Source organism: Dipodomys spectabilis, unplaced genomic scaffold, assembly GCF_019054845.1.
Source record: "Dipodomys spectabilis isolate Male_0828 unplaced genomic scaffold, ASM1905484v1 ptg000158l, whole genome shotgun sequence".
Lineage (NCBI taxonomy): Eukaryota > Metazoa > Chordata > Mammalia > Rodentia > Heteromyidae > Dipodomys > Dipodomys spectabilis.
In genome coordinates, this window is record NW_024870835.1 from 4,307,916 (window position 1) to 4,333,364 (window position 25,449).

The 25,449-nt window shown below is 39.3% G+C and overlaps 1 protein-coding gene across 4 annotated transcripts in view; it reads right to left on the reverse strand.

Moving 5' to 3' along the window:
- The window catches only part of Dennd4c (DENN domain containing 4C), a 114,436-nt gene that overhangs the window by 12,916 nt on the left and 76,071 nt on the right, over positions 1–25,449 (reverse strand). For all 4 annotated transcript variants that reach the window (XM_042692878.1, XM_042692879.1, XM_042692876.1 and 1 more), the window contains 8 exons: positions 24,033–24,179; positions 18,876–20,026; positions 14,719–14,896; positions 12,170–12,279; positions 11,582–11,757; positions 5,538–5,720; positions 3,509–3,704; positions 480–725 (listed from right to left, as the gene is read on the reverse strand). In XM_042692878.1, the coding sequence (XP_042548812.1) occupies positions 480–725; positions 3,509–3,704; positions 5,538–5,720; positions 11,582–11,757; positions 12,170–12,279; positions 14,719–14,896; positions 18,876–20,026; positions 24,033–24,179 (2,387 nt within the window). The remainder of the gene's footprint in view (positions 1–479; positions 726–3,508; positions 3,705–5,537; positions 5,721–11,581; positions 11,758–12,169; positions 12,280–14,718; positions 14,897–18,875; positions 20,027–24,032; positions 24,180–25,449) is intronic.

Below are 25,449 nucleotides of genomic sequence, written 5' to 3' on the forward strand. Positions count from 1 at the left end.
GGCTTTTTCTTAAGGCTGAGCCACAGCTCTACTATTAGCTTTTGGCTCATTAATTGTGAGATACAAGTCTCACCAATTTGTCTGCATGGCTGACTTCAAACTAGGATCTAGATCTCAGCATCCTGAGGAGCTAAGATTATAGGCAAGAGCCACCAATACTAAGGGAAAAGCTTGTAGAGCTATGTAACTTTTCAGCTAGGTATGACCATATCAGGCCACATAGCTACATGTAGAAATACTGTTTATAACTTCTCTATCAGTGAGAAGACACACTGTTTTCCATCCATACGTTTTATTACTACTTCTAGACTGTGAAAGAGCAGAAATAAATTCAAGAGCAAAAAAAGACCTTGGAAATGGAAGTCATGTACAGCTAAGCAAAAAGATAGAAGGTCCCAGTGTGCTATCCCTCAACTTTTAAGTGAGAGACTTATTAGCTTATTAAGTTACTTTTGTAAGTATAGAAATTGATATCCTACCTGCACACCTTCATTACAATGTTCCGATGTGAGGATAAGTCCTGGCAAGTTGCTAGGAAGGTCTAAACGTCTGAAATACCACACAAGGTTCCAGAAAATGATTGGATGTTGATTGATGAAAGAGGATGTGTGAATCACCTGATCACCTTCATTTTCTAACAGAGATTCAAGTTCTTTACGAAGTACCAGAGGACTCAAATACGGCACAGATACAGGGGGAGGATTAGGTTTTTTTCCTAAAGGGTCCTTTAAAAAAAAGTACAAGAAGTGAACATTATCTATTTTAATTCTACATGCTTAACAGTGCTTTTCAGGGACATCATACTTCTCTATTTGTCCTGTTATTTCGATACAAATTATTATATGTAATAGAACATCCTAGTAAATGAAAACCTTAATCTCTTTCCTTAAGCTTTCTTTAAGCTATTTAATCTCTCTTAAGTTAAACCACTGCAAGAGAATTAGCTGTATTTCAATAAACCTATTAAAATAACATTAATTTTTATATCATATATTTATGCATTTTTTTCTTTTCAGTTGATATAAAAACATGTTCATTTTACATAATTTTATGATGACACAATTTATATAGCTTATATAGTTTACATAGTATAGAATGATGACCTTATTTCTGCAACTCTAATAAATAGGATATTCTTTGTGTTAATATCTGTATTTTTTGTCTTTTGAAAATTATATCTTATTACTTTACATTTGATTACAACAACCCCTAGAAAAGTTAAATAGTGTCTAGATTGTGGTCTCAAATTCCATTTAATTCTAAAAAGAACCAAGGCTTCTTAAGGAAAGGACACACATAGCAGTGGCATAAAAACCAGATATAGTGGGCTGGGAAGGTGGCTCAGTGGTAGAGTGCTTGCCTTGCATACATGAGGCCCTGGGTTCGATTCCTCAGCACCACATAAGCAAAAAAGAAAAAAAAAGAAGCAAAAAGAAAAAAGCCAGAAGTGGCGCTGTAGCTCAAGTGGTAGAGTGCTAGCCTTGAACTGAAGAGCTGAGGGACTAGTGCCCAGGCCCAGAGTTCAGGCACCACGACCGGACCCAAAAAAAAAAAAAAAAAAGAATCACACTTTTCTGCCTGAGCTGGCTTTGAACCACAACCCTCAGACTTTCATTTTCCTTATTAACTTTATTAACTAGGATTACAGGCATGTGCCACCAGTGCTCAGCATAAACAGCAATTTTTAAATTCTTAAATTAGAAAATTAATTATGATACTCAATCCCCCAAATTGAATGAGTGTTAGGAATGCCATTTATTATTTTGAAAACTGGTAAAAGGAGGGAAGGAAGGAAGGAGGAAGGAGGACTGATTTTTTCTGACTTTTTAATATGCATCTTTAAAATACCAAATAAAAGGCATTGGCAAGTTTCTCTTTATAGATATATTTCTTTCTCCTCCTCCCCTTCCTCTCTTCTGCTTCTCCCTCCTCTTCTTCCTCCTCCTACTTCTTTTATTTATTTATTTTTTTGCCAGTCCTAGGGCTTGAACTTCAGGCCTGGGCCCTGTACCTGAGTTTCTTTTGCTCAAGGCTAGCACTCTATCACTTGGGCCACAGTGCCACTTCTGGCCTTTTCTATTTATGTGGTACTGAGGAATTGAACCCAGGGGTTCATGCAAGCATGCTAGGCAAGCACTTTACCACTAAGCCACATTCCCAGCTCATAGATATATTTTATATAATAATTTAAAAAAGTAGAGGCCAGGCTCCGCGGTAGAGCGCTTGCCTTACATGCATGAGGCCCTGGGTTCAATTACTCAGCACCACATAAGCAGGAAAAAAAAGCTGGAAGTGGCGCTATGGCTCAAGTGGTAGAGCGCTAGCCTTGAGCTGAAGAGCTGAAGGACAGCGCCCAGGCCCAGAGTTCAGGCCCCATGACCGGACCAAAAAAAAAAAAAAAGTAGAGTCTATTAATGAATTAGTTATCTGGGACATTAATAGCTGCTAATATCACAAATACTGATGAGAACATACCATACAATTTCACTGGTCATGACATCAGACAAAAATAAACAAGCAATAAAACCCAGAATCTGATCAAGTACCTAGTACATGTATCAATTTACAAGGCTACAATCAGCCAAATCAAGACAGTAGAAAACTGTAGTGTCTAAAGGACAAATGACTCAATTTTATCAACAAATTGCAAGAAGAGTGCTGGTAAGTGGTAGAGCATTTGCCTAGCAAGCACAAGGTCTGAGTTCAAACTCTAGTAACACCAATGAAAAACAATAAAAGGAGAAAAAAAGACTGTACAGATTTAAAAGAATTAGAGCAAATTCCAAATAACTGCAAGGCAGGTATTCTACTTGATCCTGAAGCCTCTAACAATACCCCCCCATACACACACTGGGTAACTGAATTATAATTAGAAATTTGAACAAAGATTAAATAACTTCATATTAGTTCTTATTTTTTATATAATGGCATTGTGATTTTATTATGAAACAAATCACTTAGGAATGCATATTGAAAACATTTACAAAGAGGATGAAACTTCCTGAAAAATAATTTAGAAAATAGAAAATGAATGAAGATTGACATAAAAAAAAATGAATAGTTGGGGCTGGGAAGGTGGCTCAGTGGTAGAGTGCTTGCTTTGCATGCTTGAGGCCCTGGGTTCGATTCCTCAGCACCACATAAGCAGAAAAAAAAGCCAGAAGTGGCGCTGTGTCTCAAGTGGTAGAGCGCTAGCCTTGAGCTGAAGAGCTGAGGGATAGCATCCAGCCCCAGAGTTCAGACCCCATGACTGGACCCAAAAAAAAAAAAAAAAGAATAGTCATAAACTACAAGTTTCTGAGGCTAGAGAATGATTCATGGGACGCATTTTCTCTCCTGTGCATTTTTTTAAGTATTTCAAAATCTCAATGTTAAAAAGTTAAAAAGTTCTTAGTTTATGAGGAAATCTTTTGTCTACTACTTGCTGTGTCATTAATTCCATTACAAACTGTGCAATATTCCACTCTGTACTGACAAGAGTATACAATACGATTGCAGTATTACATACCACAACTTCCTGTAGACTGTTTGGGAGACTGACTGTTGAAATGCCATGATAAGGTCTTTGGGAGAAGTCAATATTTTGCAAAGGGCCTCCAACACTGTGGCTTCGAGTCAAAGATACATTTCGTTTTGATGAACTATTAGGCACAGATGAAATTTTCATAGTTTGGACATTTTCACTGGCTTGCTTTAATTCACCACTTTAAAAAATGAAGAAATGCTGTTAGTCATGAAAATTAATCTAAATCCAGAGAGCTAGACAAATTTCTTTAATGGATTTTAAATGTATAAGAATTACCATTTCCTTTTAAGAATTAAATTTGGTACCAGATATGGTGGCACATACTTGTAATCCTAGACTGAGGCAAGAGTATCTTAAGCTCAGAGCTACAGAGAGATATCCTGTCTCAATCCCTTCCCCTCCTCTTTCACAATAGAATTAAATTTGGAGCTTGAGGTAGAGTTCAGTGGTAAAGCACTTGTCTCCCACCTATGCCCCTATGTTTAATCCCAGTATTCCCACCAACAAAAGAAATTCATTTTTCTTCACATAGTTTTATACAATTGGTCAGAAGAACATGGATGGTAATGAGGACTGAAAAGAGAATTTATGGTGTAACTTATAAGTTACATTTCATTGCTTTATTCAAACATAAGGTCTTATTCAAAAAATAACAAATATAACAACAAATAACAAAATAACAAAAGTAAACCTGGTAAGTCTGCATACCTGAGTTCAAATCTCAGCACTGCCTCTTTGCCAAAAAGTAAAATAAGAGCTGAACATGGTGACACATACCTGAAATCCCAAATATTTGGGAGGTAGACAAGAGGCAAACTCAAGGAAAACTGTTGGTGAGATCTGTCTCAAAAAAAAAAACTGGAAACCTGGTGCCAGCATCTCACACCTGTAATGTTAACTATTCAAGAAGCTGATATATGATGATCACAGTTCAAATACAGCCCAAGCAAAAAAGTCTGTGAGATTCTCATCTCTAATGGAAATGGAGCTGAGGCTTAAGTGGTAGAGCACAAGCCTTGAGCAAAATACTCAAGGACAGTACCCAGGCCCAGAGTTCAAGCCCTAGGATGGGCACTATGGAGGAAAAAAAAGAACAAACAAACCCCTAACTGGACATGGAGACAAACCCAAGACAATGTGTACAGAGCTAGCCCTGGGCAAAAGTATGAGAGTCTATCTGATAAACAAAGTGCTAGGTATAATGGCTCAAATGGTAGACTGCTTGCCTAGTAAGTGAGATTCTTGAGTCCAAATCACAATATTGCCAAACAGGAAAAAATAAAATATGTACTTTATACAAAAGAAATTGCCCTAACCAGAAAAGCATTTTGACTATTGAGAAGTTCATTTTGTAAAATATACTTTAAAACATTAAACTTATTTTTTAAATGTTGTATCATAAGCTTTATTCATTAAATATTTAAAAGGTATGTGGTAGTAAAAAGTGCAAGTTAAATTTTATGTAGAGATCAAACCAAGAGTCTGATGCATATAAAGCAAGCAAGTGTTGTACCACCAGCTAAATTCCAACCCTTGTTTTTTTTTGTTTTTGGGTCCGGTCGTGGGGCCTGAACTCTGGGCCTGGGCGCTGTCCCTCAGCTCTTCAGCTCAAGGCTAGTGCTCTACCACTTGATCCACAGCGCCACTTCCGGCTTTTTTCTTTTTGCTTATGTGGTGCTGAGGAATCGAACCCAGGGCCTCAGGCATGCAAGGCAAGCGCTCTACCACTGAGCCACCTTCCCAGCCCCCAACCCTTGTTTTATGAAGACAAAGGGTCATAAAGTAACTCATGTTGGCTTTGAATATAGTACACAGTTACTCTGGCCTCAGTCTCACAATCCTTCTGCCTCAATCTCATTCTTGAGAGCCAGAATTACAAATATGCACCACCAAGACCATCAAGATTAAGTTTTTAAATGCCAGAACTGACTAGATTCAGGTTGTCATTAAATATATAATTTTTACAAGAGTGTCTAACTTGCTACGGCAAGTTCTCTACTTCCTATGGTACCTTGAGTCAACTGTATGGCTTGCTTCTTCCGATATTGTCTGGTTATGTTTCGGGAAATCCATGAAGTTAATCAAGTCAGGTTCTGCTGAACTGCATACAGGTTTGTGCTCCAAGGGCTCACTGGTCAATGGCATGCCGCCACTTTGTAAACTGTCACCAGAGGTACTTGGTTTCAAGAAAAAACTAAAATGAAACAAGGGGGAAGAAGTCTTTTTAAAAATCCGAGTCTTAAAATTTTTATTGTATTTAGAATTATTTTGTGATACCCATTAATGAATTCATAAGGGAAAGACTGCCTATTACAAACATACACTTCTGTTTTCAATCCTTCTTCCCTCTTCTCCTAAAATCAGCTTGATACAAGATGGTGTGTTTTGAGAACTACTAAACAAAGTCCTGAAGGAATTTTTAAAAATTAAAAACAGCGATTTTCAAAAAGACCGACATTTTGGCATATATCTATACTCATATCCATTGGGAAGCTAATTTAGCAGGAAGATGTTGGGAGGGAGGGAAAAGGTTGAAGGGAGAGGGGAAGGGAAAAGGGGAAAGGTATAGCAATAACACTTTAAATATATTAATTTGTAATTGTTTACAGTACCATTTTTTCTTTTTGCTTATGTGGTGCTGAGGAATTGGCAGGCAAGACAAGTGCTCTACCACTGAGCCACCTTCCCTGCCCCTACAGTACCATTTTTACAGCTTATGAATGAATTTTTTTATGAATTTTTACAGCTTATGAATGGGGGGTGGGTCTGTCGTGGGGCTTGGTCTCTGAGCCTGGGCGCTGTCCCTCAGCTATTCAGCTCAAGGCTAGTACTCTACCACTTGAGTCATAGCACCACTTCCAGCTTTTTCTACTTATGTGGTGCTGAGGAATCGAACCCAGGGCCTCATGCATGCAAGGCAAGCACTCTCTTACACTGAGCCACCTTCCCAGCCCGGAATCTGTTTTGTCTCTAGTCATATCTGTTCTTTTATTTTCATACTTCTCCCTTTCAGTAGAGATTAGGTGAGGAAGGATTCTCATAACGGACACTGGAGAATTTTCTGAAGTGATACTAATGTTCTGTAACTTGCTAAGGGCACAAACATATGCATTTGCTCTTCAAATGGTACATCTGAAATTAGTATATTACTTGTACTACAATTCATGATTTTTTTCCTTGCCAGTGCTGAGGCTTGAACTCAAGGCCTAGGCACTGTCCCTTAACTTTTTTTGCTCAAGGCTAGCACTCTACCACTTGAGCCCCCGCACCACTTCTAGCCTTTTCTGTTTATGTGCTACTGAGGAATTGAACCCAGGGTTTCATGAATGTTAGGCAAGACCTCTACCAGTAAGCCATATTCCCAGTCCGGTACTACAATTCTAAATTGCAGTTAGTAATACACATGCTGAAGTGTTTGGGGGAGACATGTGCTAACATCTTTCGTGTGTGTGTGTGTGTGTGTGTGTGACATGTGCTAACATCTTTCGCGCGTGTGTGTGTGTGTGTGTGTGTGTACACATAAGGACTTTTCCACATTTTTGGCAGTTTATTGGACATAAGGATCTCACTAACTTTCCTACCCAGGCAGTGAGCTTCAAACTGTGACCCTCAGATCTCAGACTTTTGAGTAGCTAGGATTACAAACATGAGCCACTGGCGCCCAACACTTCTCCATATTTTTAAATGAATAAAAGTATATGTTGATAAATAGGAAATAAACAGGTGATTAGAACAGTAAAATATAAACTGGAGAATGTAACAGTGAATACATTTAGGTATTCACTGTAAAAAAATTTTTTTAAGTGGCTGGGGTAGTTCAGTAGTAGAGCACCATCCCTAGTACTTCCTATCCTGCTCCTATCTTTAAACTTTGTTGTAAACTTGAAATTTTCATATTGATATGTGTATGTAGGGGGTGACCAAAAATGCTACTTTATACCTGTTGTCACTGTACTTGATTTTGGTACCCTACATCTTTGTGTATAAATTTATCTAATTTGGGGAGGGGAATAACAAAATGCTGAAACAAGGACACGGGATGACCCATTGCAACAATGATACTCACAAGACACTATGTTGGAAATCAACTTTACAACTTGGGGGGTGGTGAAGGTGGGGGAAGGAAGGGATAATGGGAGAACAACAAAGGAGGGGTAACAATGCTCGACAAGAAATGTACTGATTACCTTACTCATGTAACTGTAACCCCTCTGTACAGCATCTTTATAATAAAATAAAAATTGTTTAAAAAGCTACTTTATACCTAATTAGAAAGTGTATTTTTAAAAGGTTCTTGTCACTGTAGCTTAAAAAGCCACAACTCAATGAAAAAAGTATAAGACATAGGAAAAATAATTCCAAATGCTTTATACTAAAGACCATATATAATCTGAAAAAATAGATATACATTGTTCATATTTAAGATAATAACACTGAGGCTGGGCGCCGGTGGCTCACACCTGTCATCCTAGCTACTCAGGAGGCTGAGATCTGAGGATCGCGGTTCAAAGCCAGCTTGGACAGAAAAGTCCGTGAAACAAGTCTTAACTCTTATCTCCAATAAACCATCAGAAAACCGGAAGTGGAGCTGTAGCTCAAGTGGTAGAGTGCTAGCCTTGAGCTGAAGAGCTGAGGGACAGCGCTCAGGCCTAGAGTTCAAGCCCCACAAACTGACCACAAAAAAAAAAGATAGTAACATTGAAAACTTCAGTTTTCCACAAATTAATCTATAAATCTAATCCAATTACAATAGAAAATTTAGATTAATTTTCCTGGGGACTCACAAAAAACACTGTATTGACAGAAGAAGGCAGGATCAGGAAGAGGCCTACAGGGTAGAGAGGACACTACACATCAGAGAGGAAAAGACAGGCTACTGAGTAGATCATAATGGCTTGTTAGACAGAGAAAAATATAAGCTAGATTTTACCCTCTTACATAAAAGGTAGACATCAAATGGATGAAAGACTTAAATATCAAGCAAGGGTATAATATAAAGATTATTAAACCTAGCACGTGCAAGGCCCTGGGTTTAATACCAAGCCCTAGAAAAAACCAGAAAAAGATTATTTAGGGAGAAAAAAATGTCCTAGATGGGCTGGGAAGGTGGCTCAGTGGTAGAGCACTTGCCTTGCATGCAAGAGGCCCTGGGTTCAATTCCTCAGCACCACATAAGCAAAAAGCCGGAAGTGGCGCTGTGGCTCAAGTGGTAGAGCGCTAGCCTTGAGCTGAAGAGCTGAGGGACAGCGCCCAGGCCCAGAGTTCAGGCCCCACGACCGGACCCAAAAAAAAAAAAAAGTCCTAGACATGGAACACAACATCTTAAACAAAACTCAAATCACAATTCAAAATTAGTGGACTATGACATCAAATTAATGATTTATCTGCAAATATTATCAAGAATATTAAAGTCATATCAACAGAAATAAAAAGTTAACAGAAAAGTAGGCAAGGAATATAGGAAGGCAATTTGCAGAACATATTGAACAGCTGGCCATGGTGGAGCACATACAGTGCTAGCAGTCAAAGGAGGCTAAGGCTAGGTCAGCTTGGAGTATGCAAACAAAAACATAATTTTATTTAAAAAATTCATTAAAGGGAAAAGAAAATGCTGAACTAACAAATAATGAAGAAACAGTTAAACTTACTAGTATTCAGAAATGCAAACAAAAATAATAAAATCTATGTGTGGTGGTATAAAGCTTTGATCCTAGCATTAAGGAAACTAAGGCAGGAAGATCATAAGTTCAAGGCCAGCCTAGGTTAATAAGTAGTGAGACCCTGTCTCAAAATAAAACAAAAAAACCCCTGAAAATTGAGTACTGCCTACCAACAAACAAAATCTTGAGTTCAAACTCCACTACCCCCCAATGCTTTTCTACATTATTCTAATTATACAAATTAAAATACACAAGTATACAAAACAACACTACGTATTTTATAAGCATCTATATTTAAGAATATGTCACATCTAGCTCATTGGTGTCTGCTGGATCAAGGAATGAGTGGAAATGGAAGAAGAGAATTAATGAGGCCCAGACCAATGAAAATAATACATCAAGAATATAATCTGCACCTGGTGCCAGTGGCGCATGCCTGTAATCCTAGCTACTCAGGAGGCTGAGATCTGAGTATCGCGGTTCAATGCCAGCCTGGGCTGGAAAGTCAGTGAGGCTTTTTTTTGGGGGGGGGGGGCGGGGAGGGGTCCAGTCGTGGGCCTGAACTCTGGACCTGGGTGCTGTCCCTCAGCTCTTCAGCTCAAGGCTAGCGCTCTACCACTTGAGCCACAGCGCCACTTATGGCTTTTTTCTTTTTGCTTATGTGGTGCTGAGGAATCGAACTAAGGGCCTCATGCATGCAAGGCAAGCACTCTACCACTGAGCCACCTTCTCAGGCCCGAAGACTATTTTTTAAAGCAACTGCAGGTGCTAAGGATGGAGCTCAGAACAAGTAATTTAGCATGTAAAAGTCCTGGGCTTAATTTCCACCAATCAAAGCAAAAAATAAAACTCAACTAAAGGCAGATAATAACAAAAAATTCATTTGCTCAATAAAATACCATTGTAATAAATTAATATGTCAGCATTTCTCTCAATTACTTACCAACTCTCAACTTTTTATTTTATTTTTTTGAGGGGGGGTGCTTAAACTCAGGGCTTGGGCACTGTCCCTGAGCTTTTGTGCTCAAGGCTACCATGAGCCACAACTTCACTTTGGCTTTCTGACAGTTTATTGGAGATAAGGGTCTTACCAACTTTCCTTCCAGGACTGGTTTGGAACAGCAATCCTTAGATTTCAGCCTCATGAGTTGCAAGGATTACAGGCAAGAACCACCAGAGCCCAGCTCAATTATTTAGTGACTGACTACAAACCAGGTAGTTTCCTTTCTTTTCACTTTTTTTTTTTTTTTTTTTGCTGATCGTGGGGCCTGAACTCTGGGCCTGGGTGCTGTCCCTCAGCTCTTCAGCTCAAGGCTAGCACTCTACCACGAGCCACTTCTGACTTTTTCTGCTTATATGTTGCTGAGGAATCGAACCCAGGGCCTCATGTATACAGGGTAAGCGCTCTACCACTGAGCCACCTTCCCAGCCTCTTTCTTTTCACTTTTTTATTTTTTTGGTCCACTCAAACTGGATACCTGACACTAACACTCATTGTCTAGTGCTCTATAAACTGAGCTGTGCCTTTCTACCATCTAAAATTTGCCATCTCACTCTACCAAATGACAACAATTAAGGAGACATAATAAAGGTCACAAAGACAAGCTTAAAACAATCCCTAACATAAGACTTTTGAATTACCTACAAAGTTCAGTTCCAAGAATATTTCTACTGATGATCACATGCTAAAATAGAAAAGTATTCCAGGTGCTGGTGGTTCACACCTTAACACCTATAAGCCTAGCTACTCAGGAAGCTGATAATCAGAGAAACAGGAAAGTCTATGAGATTCCTTTTTTTTTTTTTTTTGGGTGGGGGGTCAGGTCCTGGGGCCTGAACTCTGGGCCTGGGCGCTGTCCCTCAGCTCTTCAGCTCAAGGCTAGCGCTCTACCACTTGAGCCACAGCGCCACTTCTGGCTTTTTTCTTTTTGCTTATGTGGTACTGAGGAATCAAACCCAGGGCCTCAAGCATGCAAGGCAAGCAAGCGCTCTACCACTGAGCCACCTTCCCAGCCCCTCTATGAGATTCTTATCTCCAATTAACCAATAGAAAATCGCAAGTGGCTCTAAGTGGTAGAGTGCTAGTCTTAGGCAAAAAAAGCTCAGAGATACTGCCCAGGCCCTGAGTTCAAGCCCCATAACTAACACACTCTCTCTCTTTCTCTGTTTTTCTCTCTCTCACACACACACACCACCACCACCACCATCAAAAACAACAACAACAAAAAGGAAAAGCAGTCTTCATTTTATTACTAATATTCTCTAATCTAATACTGATGGTGAAGGAGAAGAAGAAAGGCAGGCCTGGAACATGCTATGAGATTTATTCTCTTGCCCCAGGAGTCATGCCTTCCAGGGGGCACTTACCTCTTGAGGGAACATTTAGATTACTAACCTTGCAGAGCCTCTCAGGTCTTTAAATTCTATATTGAGAAAAGGCAAGAAGTTGCTTTTACAGAATGGACAGGTTGTATTCAAATTTGAATCATCTGCCGTCCACCCAGCCATAATTTCTTCATCATAAACTAATGCTTCACAAGCTCTACATTGTGAACAACTTGACATCAAAACCTGATTAAAAAAAAAAAAAAACAAAACCAAGAATACTGAAAATCTAAACTGCATCTTAAAGGTCATTTTTTTTTCACAATAGAAATGCAGCTTTATTAAGGAAATGAGAATGAGCAAGTTGAAACTGGATTGGAAAAGGGTCTGAAATTTTCCTTTAATATTCTCCAAAGCTTCAGGCTTCTATTCACATGGGTCTCATCCTTCAGATCTGGGAAAGGTCATTTTCTTAACAGAATTTTAGTTATTCTATTGATCATATCTGGAATTAATAGCTTTATTATGTTACAGGTGAAACTATCAGTTCATTGCTTTATAAGATAACAAACCCAACAAAATGAATACTGTTAAATGATACTCTGAAATAAAAGTAAGTTTATATCACTTTATCATGGGCAGAAGACAGAACTTTTACCTCCATTGCACAGTTCTGATAGATGCTAGACATGCTGGTGTTTTGAGATGAACCATGGTCTGATTTTTCAAAGTCCTGCCTCCTTATTCCTCTTGGAAATGGAACTTCACCTAGAGAAGAATAAGCATAACACATTATGTGCTGGGGACAAATCTCAGTGGTATAGTGCTTGGCTATCAGGTGCTCAGCGCCAGGACCACAGATAGCCAAAACATGTAGGAGATTGTCCTTATGCTTTGGAAATAAAAACCAACGTATTTAGGAGGGAACGATTGTGAAATCTGCTTTATTTTCAAATGGTTATTATATTTTTTCAAATGGTTACAATATAGAATTAGGTATACTTAGAAATATTTAGAAAGAATTGCCGGGTGCCAGTGGCTCACGCCTGTAATCCTAGCTACTCAGGAGGCTGAGATCTGAGGATCGTGGTTCAAAGCCAGCCCAGGCAGGAAAGCCCATGAGACTCTCATCTCCAATAAACCACTAGAAAGCAGGAAGTGGCGCTGTGGCTCAAGCGGTAAAGCGCTTGCCTTGAGATGAAGAGCACAGGGACAGCACCCAAGCCCAGAGTTCAAGCCCCACGACCGACCAAAAAAAAAAAAAAAAAGAAATGATAAAATTAAGTCTATGGCTGGGTGCTGGTAGATCCCTAGCTACTTAGAAACCTGACATCTAAGAATCCAGGTTTCAAGCCAGAGTAGGCGAAGTCTTTAAGGCTCATAAGATAATTAATCAGCAAAAAGTTGGAAGTGGAGCTGTGACTCAAGTGCTAGAGCTCCAGCCAGTTTTGAGCAAAAAACCCAAGCAAGAATGCAAGACCAGGAGTTCAAGCCTCAGTAGTGTCCACCCCCCCCCCACCAGTAAATTAGGTCTAAGGAAAGAATATGTAATTGTTCACTTACTTAATTCTTCCAATTTCTCATAACATTTGGAATTTTTCACAATAAAAAAATAAGAGGAAAAAAACCTCTTGATATTGTGGCACACAGCTATAATTTCAGCATGTAGGAGGCTAAGGCAGGAAGATAATGAATTGGAGACCAGATTAGACTACATAGTGAGACCCTATGTCAAAAAAAAAAAAGATAAGAGGAAAAAAAGTCCTATTTCATTTTTGTGTGCTCATATTGGGGCTTGAACTCGCTCAGGCCCTCAAGCTCTCCTTCAGCCTTTTCTGCTCCTGCTCCCCCACTTGAATCACAGCTCTATTTCCAGCTTCTTGCTGGTTAATTAGCGATAAGAGTCTCTTAGAATTTTCTGCCTGGGTTGGTTTTGAACTTCAGACCTCATATTTTAGTCTGCTGAAAGGGTAGGATGACAAGTGTGAGCCACTGGCATCCAAAAAAAAAAAAAAGAGTTCAATTTCTAACAATAAAGCTGAGAAATTCTAATGATCTTTAAAATCTGGCCAAATACTTATGCAACCAGAGACAGTTAAAAATACATATTTCCAAAGCCCCATTCCATAAATCTAGTTTTAGACTAAAGTTTAGTCAATGTATTTATGTGCATAATTATTTTTTTGTTGGGCTTTTTTTTGTCTTCATCAAGATTGAAGCTTGATTTTAGGGCCTTTAGCTCTTGTTTAGCTTTTTTTGCTCAAGGCTGCACTCTACTATTATTTGAGCTAGCCCTTTACTTCTGATTTTTGCTGGCTAACTCAAGGTAAGAGTCTCTCAGATTTGTCTGCCGGGGCTGGCTTCAAACTTTGATCTTCAGAACACAGCCTTCTGAGTAGCTAAGATTACAGGTATGAGCCATTGGTATCCAGCTAGATAACTGTACATATCTGAAAACACTAGATGATTCGCATGCATGCTAAAGCCTGAGAATTGATATAATTCACAAAAATATACAAATATATACACCTAAAATTAAACAAAATAGAAAATGGAGTACTTGTAGCTCATACAAAAACAGAGTAATAGGGCTGGGAAGGTGGCTCAGTGGTAGAGTGCTTGCCTTGCATGCCTGAGGCCCTGGGTTCGATTCCTCAGCACCTCATAAGCAAAAAGAAAAAGAAGTGGTGCCGTGGCTCAAGTGGTAGAGTGCTAGCCTTGAGCTGAGGGACAGTGCCCAGGCCCAGAGTTCAGGCCCCACGACCAGACCCAAAAACAGAGTAATAGTAAGATAGAGTTATTATTTAAAACATATTGCGTCAGGCACTGGTGGCTCATGCCTGTAACCCTAGTATTCAGGAGGCTGAGATCTGAGGATTACGGTTCAAAGCCAGACCAAGCAGCAAAGTCTGTGAAACTCTTATTTCCCATTAACCACCAGAAAACCAGAAGTAGTGATGTGGTTCAAGTGGTAGAGCACTTGCCTTGAGCTGAAGAGCTCAGGGACAGCGCCCAGGCCAAGTTCAAGCCCCATGACTGACAAAAAAATTTAAATTAAAATTAAACATCAGATCATTTTATCAAGTGGCATTTAAAATAGTGGGGACTTATGGCAAGGTTATTAAAACAGGAAGAGCTCAATGTAAAGCACTTGTCTAGCCCCAAGTACATATTTACATACATAATACATACATACATAATTCATACCTGTTGAGTAATGCATTTTTCCAACATCTCCACTGCTGCTGCTACTTCCAAGACTTGTGTTGCTCTGGTTAAGTTCACTGGGAACCAACCCTGAAATATCTGTGTTAGTTGACACATTCTCCCCCAAAATATGGTCTTCTAGGCCAGCTGGGAAGCTGTAATCTCTAGTAGTTTCTTCCTTTAATTAAAAAGAATAAAACCGTACATATAATGATTACAGAATTAAACTCCACATCTTAAACTATCTCTCATTTTTAAACTCATCCTACTATCATTTTAAACTTCTCTCACATTTTAAGAAATTTAACAAATGACCCATAAGATGTTAAGATTGGGACTGGGAATGTGGCTCAGTAGTAGAGTGCTTGCCTAGAATGCATGAAGCCCTGGTTTCCATTCCTCAGTACCACATACAGAAAAAGCTGTAAGTGGCGCTGTAGCTCTCAAGTGGTAGCGTGCTAGCCTTTAACAAAAAAAGCTCAGGGACAATGCCCAAGCCCTGAGTTCAAGCCCCAGGACTGGCAAAAAAAAAAAAGTTAAGATTGTACCATGCTGGACTGGGAAGTTGGCTCAGTGGTAGAGCGCTTGCCTTGCATGCATGAGACCTTGGGTTCGATTCCTCAGCACCACATAAGCAGAAAAAAGCTGGAAATGGTGCTGTGGCTCAAATGGTAGGTACTAGCCTTGAGCTGAAGAGCTAAGGAACAGCACCCAGGTACAGAGTTCAAGCCTCATGACTGACAAAAAAAAAATTTTTTTTTAAATTGTACCATGCAACACCAGATGTTTAGAAGGTCTGTTGTCTCAATATTCATTATGAAATGAAAGAATACTAAAAGCTACATGCAAAAGAGATACTGTATAGGAAGTGGCACTGTAGCTCAAGCGGTAAAGCACTATCCTTGAGCTGAAGAGCTGAAGGACAGCGTTCAGGCCCAGAGTTCAAGCCCCACGACTGACAAGAAACAACAACAACAACAAAAAACCCAAAAGAGATACTGTATAATTAAGGTAGGTGGTCATTTAACCACACAGAAATTACAAACTTCTCTAGCTTTTAATGCCATCCGAAAAATACACACACACACAAACACACACGATTATCTTTCCAAATAAAATTGTCCTGACACACACACACCCCCCACACACACACACACACCATGATATCTTTCCAAATAAAATTGTCCTGAAATTTTCTACAAGAAATCTGATTGTTCAGAGTAACAAGTATCAATTTTAGCTTAAAACATTTTTAGCTTCTACATTTTTTTGGGGGGGAGGGGGTGGGATCTAGTCATGGGGCCTGAACTCTGGGCCTGGGCGCTTTCCCGCAGCTCTTCAGCTCAAGGCTAGCGCTCTACCACTTGAGCCACCGCGCCAATTCCGGCTTTTTTCTTTTTGCTTATGTGGTGCTGAGGAATCGAACCCAGGGCCTCAAGCATGCAAGGCAAGCGCTCTACCACTGAGCCACCTTCCCAGCCCAGCTTCTACATTTTTATTAGCATCAATTAGTTATACAAAGGGATTTCATTTTGACATGTCCACATATGCACATCATGTACCTTGATCATACTCACCTCCCTGTCATTCACCCTTATACTTCCTTCCTACTTTTAGAACAAGCTTCATTGTTCCATTTTCATAATGTACAAAAAGTATTTCCTTTATCATGATGTTGGTACTGAAAATTCCAATTAGCAGCATTACTTGTAAAGGTGGCTGAACTTTGACACTTCCATATGAGTACATAATGTCTCCCAATCAACCTCGTTCCCTCCACAGTATATCAATCTTGTTATACATCTACTTGTTTTAAAGTATGTATAATTATATATTTTATAAATTAGAATGCTTTAAACTATATTTCTCATGTAACTATATTCCTCATGTAACTGCATTTCTCATGTATCTTATTGCCTCTAAATGTGTCCACTATATTTAAACTCCTACAATGTGCTTTATTGATGTACTATATATTTAATTAATCCCCCTACTATTTAAATATAAAAAATGTTTTAGAACTTACACAAAAAAAAAGCTCTTCTGAGTCTTTTTTTTTTTTTTGTCAGTTGTGGGACTTGAACTCTGGACCTGGGCACTGTCCCTCAGCTCTTCAGCTCAAGGCTAGCACAATATTTGAGCCACAGCGCCACTTCCAGCTTTTTCCGTTTATGTGGTGCTGAGGAATCGAACCCAGAGCCTCATGCATGCAAGGCAAGCATTCTCCCACTGAGCCACCTTCCCAGCCCTCTGAGTCATTTTTATTCATATCTCTTGGCCTTAAATTCTGGATAAAATTTATAAACATAAAATTTACAGAAGGTTATTGTTTGTTTTGTTTTGAACTCAGTGCCTGGGCATTATTTGTGAGGTTTTTTGTTCAAGGCTAGCACTCTACCACTTGAGACACAGATGCACTTTGATATTTTAGCATCAAACTATGATCCTTAGATCTCAGCCTAAAGTAACTAGGATTACAGACATAAGCCACCAATGCCCAGGAAGAATTTTAATTCACTGTTTCAGTTTCAAATTATTCAGTGTATCTTGTCATTTGGGAGTACTGCTACTGATGCCAGGGCTATGGCATGAAAAGATCCAAGACTACATGGAATTTTACACTGTCAAATTCCAAGTGAAAATGGTAAGGTGAAAAGAATATAATGTAATATATATAAAAAGGTAATAAGATGGTCTCTCTGTTGTTACTTTTTCTCTTTTTTTTATTGTGAAAATACCATACTTACATGGGCAAGATAATGAGTACATTTCTTTTTTGGGTCCGGTCGTGGGGCCTGAACTCTGGGTCTGGGCTCTGTTCCTCAGCTCTTCAGCTCAAGGATAGCACTCTACCACTTGAGCCACAGCACTACTTCTGGCTTTTTTCTTTTTGCTTATGTGGTGCTGAGGAATTGAACCCAGGGCCTCATGCATGCAAGACAAGTGCTCTACCACTGAGCAACTTCCCAGCCCTAATGAGTACATTTCTTATCAAGCATTGTTGCCTCCTCCTTTGTTTCCCCTTCCCATCTCCCTCCCTCCCTCCACCCCTTCTTACCACCCCCACCTCCCGTTATTACTTTTTCTATGGAGCTCTCCTCCAAATAGCATACAAATTCTTATTTGTAAAATTTCTTTTCCTGTGTCTCTTTTAGCAATGTGAAATTATGTTATCTTAAATTCATGTCTTTCCACACTATTCTCTCAGACACATCATTCTGCTACCTTATTATTTTGACTAATCATAAATTTCCAAGAGGTCCTTCCTGGCCCAAGTTAGGTATCACCTGGTGTTGGTTGTTCTGGACAGCCCTCAACATGATTCTCTTTTAATATGTCTAAGATAGTGCTAAGATAAGGGCATGGACTCTACCACCAATCTCCCTAACTTCAATTCCTAGTTCTATCACTGACTACTTCTGTGAACTTGTTAATAACTTCTCTGATAAAATGATAACAATACTACTACCTTCATAGAGTTGCTATTAAAATTAAACATAAGTACTCTAGTACCGTGTAATTCTGTGGACACAAAAGTAAAATTTAATGTTTTTCCACTAAGTAAGCAATATTTCTTCACTGACATTTTCATAAGAATCTAATAATTCGGGCTGGGAAGGTGGCTCAGTGGTAGAGTGCTTGCCTTGCATGCCTGAGGCCCTGGGTTCGATTCCTCAGCACCACATAAGCAAAAAGGAAAAAGCCAGAAGTGGCACTGTGGCTCAAGTGGTAGAGTGCTCGCCTTGAGCTGAAGAGCTGAGGGACAGCGCCCAGGCCCAGAGTTCAGGCCCCACAACCAGAACCCCCCCCAAAAATAAATAAATAAAAAAAATCTAAAATTCTATGTACAGTGATTTTCTGAAGACAATCATTTGTTGTTCAGTATGACATCTGTGAATTAAGCTGCAGAGCAACAATATGTCTTAAGGAGATAAATAAACGTTATGTCAAAGTACTATCCAAGTATTATTAATTTGAAATACAAATCATTAGTGCTTTCAACAAAATAAACTTAACTTACATCTATATAATTACAAAGTGATCCTGTTATGCTATTTCTACATTATTAGTTTTCTCACATGTTTACATTATTTTAAGAAAGAGAACACATACAAAAACATCCCTATCTCAGACACATATACATACAACTTTCTTACCTCATCATCTGAGTAGCTGTAGGCAGATGCTACAGCCACCCACATCTTACTGGCTACTGTTGCTGCTTGCTTCATACCAGATTTTAGGACATCTATCTTGGGTCCCGAGAGTATATTATCCAGCTTAAGCCCTGACAATGAATTTACTACAGAGCCCAGTGGGCTATGTGGTGAAGACCGTACCAATGCTGATAAAGATGTTGAACGATCCTTATGAGTTCGATATGGAGTTTGTGGCTTAAGACGCCCAGTAAAAGTTTTAGACCCAGACACGACAGAGGAGCTCTTTTCACTTTCTGGATTTTCCTGTGCTGGTGGACCATGATCAAAAGGTAGACTTGATCTCCTTTCTAAAGGATGACTAACTGCAATACCAGTACTTCCCTCTCCACGCAACTCCATACTAGAAGATTTACTCCCCAGGGGACTTTTTAAGTTCATGTAGCTTTCAATTTCATCAGCCAGATTCCTGGAAATAACTGGAGATAGCATCTTTTCTTCAGAATCAGGAGATTTTTCTTCTATACATTCAGTAGCTAAAAGAGACAAAGGATCTAGTCCAGTTTCAACATCTTCCCTCTCAATGGCTTTAACGGCACCATGTGAACTGCTTCTCTTATTCATTAGATGTTTCGATCCCACTTTCAAGGCTCTGGACTGATTGCTATTAGTATCATTTTGTAGACTATCAAATGTAACTGATGACGTAGTTTTAGCTACATTATCATCAATGTCAGGCTCTAAGAATTCTTGGCTTTCCTCAAGCATCTCTAACACAGGAGATGATTTTCGTTCAGAATCCAAACTGCTCTCAGATACATGAGTCCTGGTGTCAACTAGATGACCACTAGCACTTTCAAAGCTATGGGTTCTTTTAACATGAAGTGGAGAAGTCTTAGGACATGTCAATGCTGCTGTGAGAATCTTGGCATCTGCTCCCATCATGATAGCCATTTCACTTGAATTCAAATCCAAACTGCTCTTCTTACGTAACATTCCTGCTCGACTTTCAGAACTAAAACTACAACTCCTCTCTGAAAAATGCTTTTGTCTTCTTTCTCCTTTGTCACCATTCTTCTTGAAATTAGAAACTTCAAATCCTGTATCTTCAAGTGGATCTTGAGTAGAAAATAATGAATTTGATGTACTACCTAAAAAGGATAGTGAAAAATTAAAAATGAATTCATTCTCCAATGTAACATACAAATGCTTATTGTCTTTTCTCATTGTGGAAGTGACACTTGATATAAGTAAAATGTTCAGAAAACTTGGAAGATATAAAGAAGATAGAGAAGATATAAAAAAGTACTCCTGCCGGGCGCTGGTGGTTCACGCCTGTAATCCTAGCTACTCAGGAGGCTGAGATCTGAGGATTGCGGTTCAAAGCCAGCCCTGGCAGGAGAGATCGTGAGACTCCTATCTCCAATAAACCACCAGAAAACCGGAAGTGGCACTGTAGCTCAAGTGGTAGAGCGCTCGCCTTGAGCTGAAGAGCTGAGGGACAGCGCCCAGGCCCAGAGTTCAAGCCCCACGACCGACAAAAAAAAAAAAAGTACTCCTACAGGATCTATTCAACCTTGACTCTCAGGGATAATATCTTCTAAATTTTCTGGATGTCTTAATTTTACCATGTGTTTTCACTGTCTTGGCATAGGGATACCTGTAAAACAACAACAAAACAGACATACCTTGCATCCCTCACTAAACACCTTTATCAGTAAGCACAGATCTACTTTTATTTCTTACATTTTAAGAGCTCATTTACAAAAAATATTCTGAGTTAAATATAAGACCTTGGAAAATATAATATCTTCTGTCTTAGATTGCATATATTCAATTGAACAAATACTTGTTAAGGGGGCTAGGGATACAATTCAGGAGTAGAGTGCTTTCTTAACATGTAGAAGCCTCTAGATTGGTTCCAAGCATGTGTAAAAGAAAAAAAAAAAAAAAGCTGGTGCCAGTGGCTCATGTCTGTAATCATAGCTACTCAGGTGGCTGAGAACTGAGGATTATGGTTCAAAGCCAGCCCAAGCAGGAAAGTCTGTGAGACTCTTACCACCAATTCACCACCAGAAAACCAGAAATAATGCTATGGCTCAAGTGGTAGAGTGCTTACCTTGAGTTGAAGAGCTGAGGGATAGCATCCAGGCCCAGAGTTCAAGCCCCACAACCAACAAAAAGGAAAACAAAAAGCTTGCCAAGAATCTACTTTGCACAAAGTAAATTTGTAATCACAAAGGAACTATATATTTATAATCACCAAAGCATTACTATTTTAAAGTAAAAAAAAAAATTGCTTTCAAGTAGAAAAACCCAGAACTGTATCTTAGGCTTGGAAAATTCTAAGGTGGCTGATACCTTGAGTTTTTAACAATTTTTCATATATATTCATTCCTTCAACAAATATCAGAAAGCCTACTAGTTTCAACTATGTGAAATGCCACCAAAGCAATGGTAAATAAAGGAGACATTGAGCCCAACTCTCAAAGATTCAGTATTTGATCAAGTGAACCAAAAATATGCCACTAGTCTATATAAGCCCAGATTTGAAAGAAGCGGGTACGTCTTTTTCACTCTGCTGTTATCCAGTTTTTTCCACTCCAAGACCAAAAGCTATTTTCTATTTGAATCATTATCCATCAGAATGTTTCTCTATAAAATTCCTATGTTGAAATTTTAATCCCTTTACAGTGATGATTTAAAGGAAGGCCTTTAGGAGATCACTGGTTATAAGGTAGAACTCTCATTAATAGGATTAAGATCCTTAGAAAAGAGGCTCCGTAGACTGTCACTCCCTTTCAACCACAAGATGATTCAAGGAAAGGTAGGCAGTTTGCATTTCAAAGAAGACCCTTTATGAAGGCAGTAGCCCCTGTAAGAAATTTCTGTTATTTGTAAGCTACCTAGAGATATGATACTGTTATAAAACACTCCTTCAACTAACTATAAAAAACATTTATTCTTATTTGAGATTCTCTCTTCTGTTTTCCCAGAACCTGATCCTGAATTCAGGGTCTGATGCCTTTGCCATACCTCCAGCCCCAAGATTCTTAGTTTTGTTTAAACAAAGACTTAAAAGTGTTGGGGGGAAAAGTTGTCTCTAATGCACACTGATCTAGTCTTCTTTTTTTGCGACCACACACAAGTACATCTGTTGTGGGGCTGGAACCCAATGCCTGGGATGAGCACTGTCCCTGACGTCTTTTTTTTTTTTTTTGACTCAAGGTTAATGCTCTACCACTTGTGCCAAAACTCCACTTCTGGGTTTGCTGGTTTTCTGTTAGTTGGTGATAAGAGTATCACCAACCTTCCTCCCCAGGCTGGCATTGAACAGCAATCCTCAGATCTCAGCTTCCTGAGTAGCTAGGATTCTGGCTTGCTTTTTTTTTTTTTTTTTAAGGGGTGGAAGGAGAAACAATATTAAGAGTTTGAATTCAGGGTCTTTCACATGAACCACATCTCCAGCCCTCAGGGTTCTTTTTGACCTTTCAAATTAGTACTACTGGTCATGATCATGTCAATTTATTAGAGTTAATAAGCATTTAGAAATATTAGCTCAAAAAATTATACTTGCTTTGAAAATTATTCCCAATGTATGAGAAACAGATTTTTATAAGTATCATTGGCTCTCATTTTATATACAGGAATTTATTGGCACACTTTATTTTCAATTTTAAAATAAAACTGACCATTTCAGTTATTTTTCAGATAGTCTTGAACCCAGATCCTCCTATGTAGGTCTCCTTCATAGTTAGGAGTATATATATGTGCCATGTGTGGTTTTTGACAAGTACAGGGAGCCCTGCATAGTGCTCTCATGGTTTATAAAAAGAGTGGCCAAACTGAAACTAAGTACTACAAGTGGAAAGACATCCCAAATAACAAGCATAGCTATCCTTTAAAAACTTAAATGCAGGGCTGGGAAGGTGGCTCAGTGGTAGAGCGCTTGCCTTGCATGCTCGAGGCCCTGGGTTCGATTCCTCAGCACCACATAAGCAAAGAGAAAAAAGCCGTAAGTGGCGCTGTGGTAGAGCGCTAGCCTTGAGCTGAAGAGCTGAGGGACAGCGCCCAGGCCCAGAGTTCAGGCACCACGACCAGACTCCCCCACCCCACCAAAAAAATAAAACCAACTTAAATGTAAAAGGGTAAAAAAATGCAGCAGTAGAGCTCACTGGACACTGATGATAAAAATAAAAATAAAAAAATTAAATGCAATGCTATGCACTGATGGCTCATGCCTATAATCCTAGCTATTCAGGAGGCTGAGATTTGAAGATCACAGTTCAAAGCCCTGAGTTCAAGCCCCAATATAGGCACGCATGCCCAAGCGCATGTGTGCACACACATACATACAGAGTTAAACGCAGGTATCTCTTTGTATTCTATACTACAATACACCTATGCTCAAGTCTCACATAAAATGGCATCACATTTACATATAACTTAGGACACATCCTCTTATATGCTTTAAATTATCTCTAGCTTACTTAAAATACCTCATACAATTATTAACTAATGACATTAAAAAAGCCTGGGGGGCTGGGAAGGTGGCTCAGTGGTGGAGTGCTTGCCTTGCATGCATGAGGCCCTGGGTTCGACTCCTCAGCACCATATAAGCAGAAAAAGCCAGAATTGGCATTGTGGCTCAAGTGGTAGAGCACTAGCCTTGAGCTGAAGAGCTGAGGGACAGCATCCAGGCCCAGAGTTCAGGCCCATGACTGATCAAAAAACAACAACAACAAAAAGCTTGGACACAGATGCAAGTTTTTTCTAATATTTTCAATCCATGGTTTGTTGCATAGAACCCATAAACACGGAGAGCCAACTGTATCTGTTGTTGTAGCTGTTGGCTTGTTTGGAAGATAGGGTCTCTCCAAGTAGCTCATGGTAGCCTGAAACTGATACATAGTTCAGGCTGCCCTCAAACTCAAGATCCTTCTGTCTTGGACTCTTAATTGCTGGGACTGTAGGCACTTACTATTACACTTAGTTCCCAACTACACCATTAAATAACAAGACTTTAACCTCTTCTTTAGCTTATGTATAAGATTCAAATTCACTTCTGGATTTCTAACATGTCTACTATAGTAAGTTAGCAAACTAATGCCATTAAAGACACAGCCTCAATATTTAATAAAATATATAAAGACTTACCAGTGCTACCTTTCCTGTTGTTGATATCAAATATTCCAGACGGAGCTTTCACAATACTGCTGCCCCAGGCAGGATGGTCAATAGGACTCTGAGTCTCTGGACTAGATTGTGAATGTTTTGCTACAATAGCAGACACATCACACACCTCTGAAAAAAATTTTTGGATGTTATCATTTTTACTTTTGCCAATATCAAAGTAAACTTATCAGAGTAAACATATATATCTAGATAGATAGATAGATAGATAGATAGATAGTTGGTGGTGGTGGTGGTGCTGGTGGTGGTGGTTGTGGGGCTTGAACTCTGTGCCTAGGCACTGTCCCTCAGCTCTTTAGCTCAAGGTTAGCATTCTACCTCTTGAGCCATAGTGCCACTTCCAGTTTTCTGAGTGGTTTATTGGAAATAAGAATCTCATGGACTTTCCTGCCCGAGCTGGCTTTGAACCTCGATCCTCAAGATCTCAGCCTCCTGAGTAGTCAGGATTATAGGCATGAGCCACTGGCACCCAGCCTATATATGTCTATTTTTAATTCAAGTACATAACTTATTGCTGATTGGCTTAACTTATGTCAGTCATAAAGGTTACCACTATTGACTGAAATTAAGTGGTATTTTTTTTTTTAGCATTCAAAATCCTAACTTGATTTTTCAGTGAACTGGCCTTCAGTTGCTATTCTTATTACTTGATACAGGAAAAGAATTTGATTCTACAAAATCTGAAGGATAAAATAAGAAATCTATGTAAAATAATAGGGGAGGGCTGGGAAGGTGGCTCAGTGGTAGAGTGCCTGCCTTGCATGCATGAGGCCCTGGGTTCAATTCCTCAGCACCACATAAGCAGAAAAAGCTGGAAGTGGCACTATGGCTCAAGTGGTAGAGTGCTACTAGCCTTGAGCTGAAGAGCTGAGGGACAGCACCCATGCCCAGAGTTCAGGCCTCACCAAAAAACAAACAAACAAACAAAAAACCAACAGGGGAAGTGGGCACCAGTGACTCATGCCTCTAATCCTAGCTACTAAGGAGGCTAAGACCCGAGGATTTGTGGTTCAAAGCCAGCCTAGAAAGGAACATTTTGTGGGACTCTTATCTTTAATTAAAAGACAGGAGTGGATATGTGGCTCAACTGATGAAGCTCTATCCTTGAGCAAAAAAACACACAGGGTCAGTGCCCAGGCCCTTGAGTTCAAACCCTAGGACTGGCACAAAAAGAAATTAAAAAAAAAAAGACAATGGGAGAATAACTTATTACCATATACCAAAGTATTCCTTGTATTTCCACAAAATGATTACAACAAATCATCTCTACCTCAATGCATACTATAAAAACAAGGGAAAACAGACTTTTTAACAAACCAGGGGAAAATATCAACTTAAGATATTTGAAGCCTTGGCCTGGAAGTTGGCTCAGTGGTAGAGT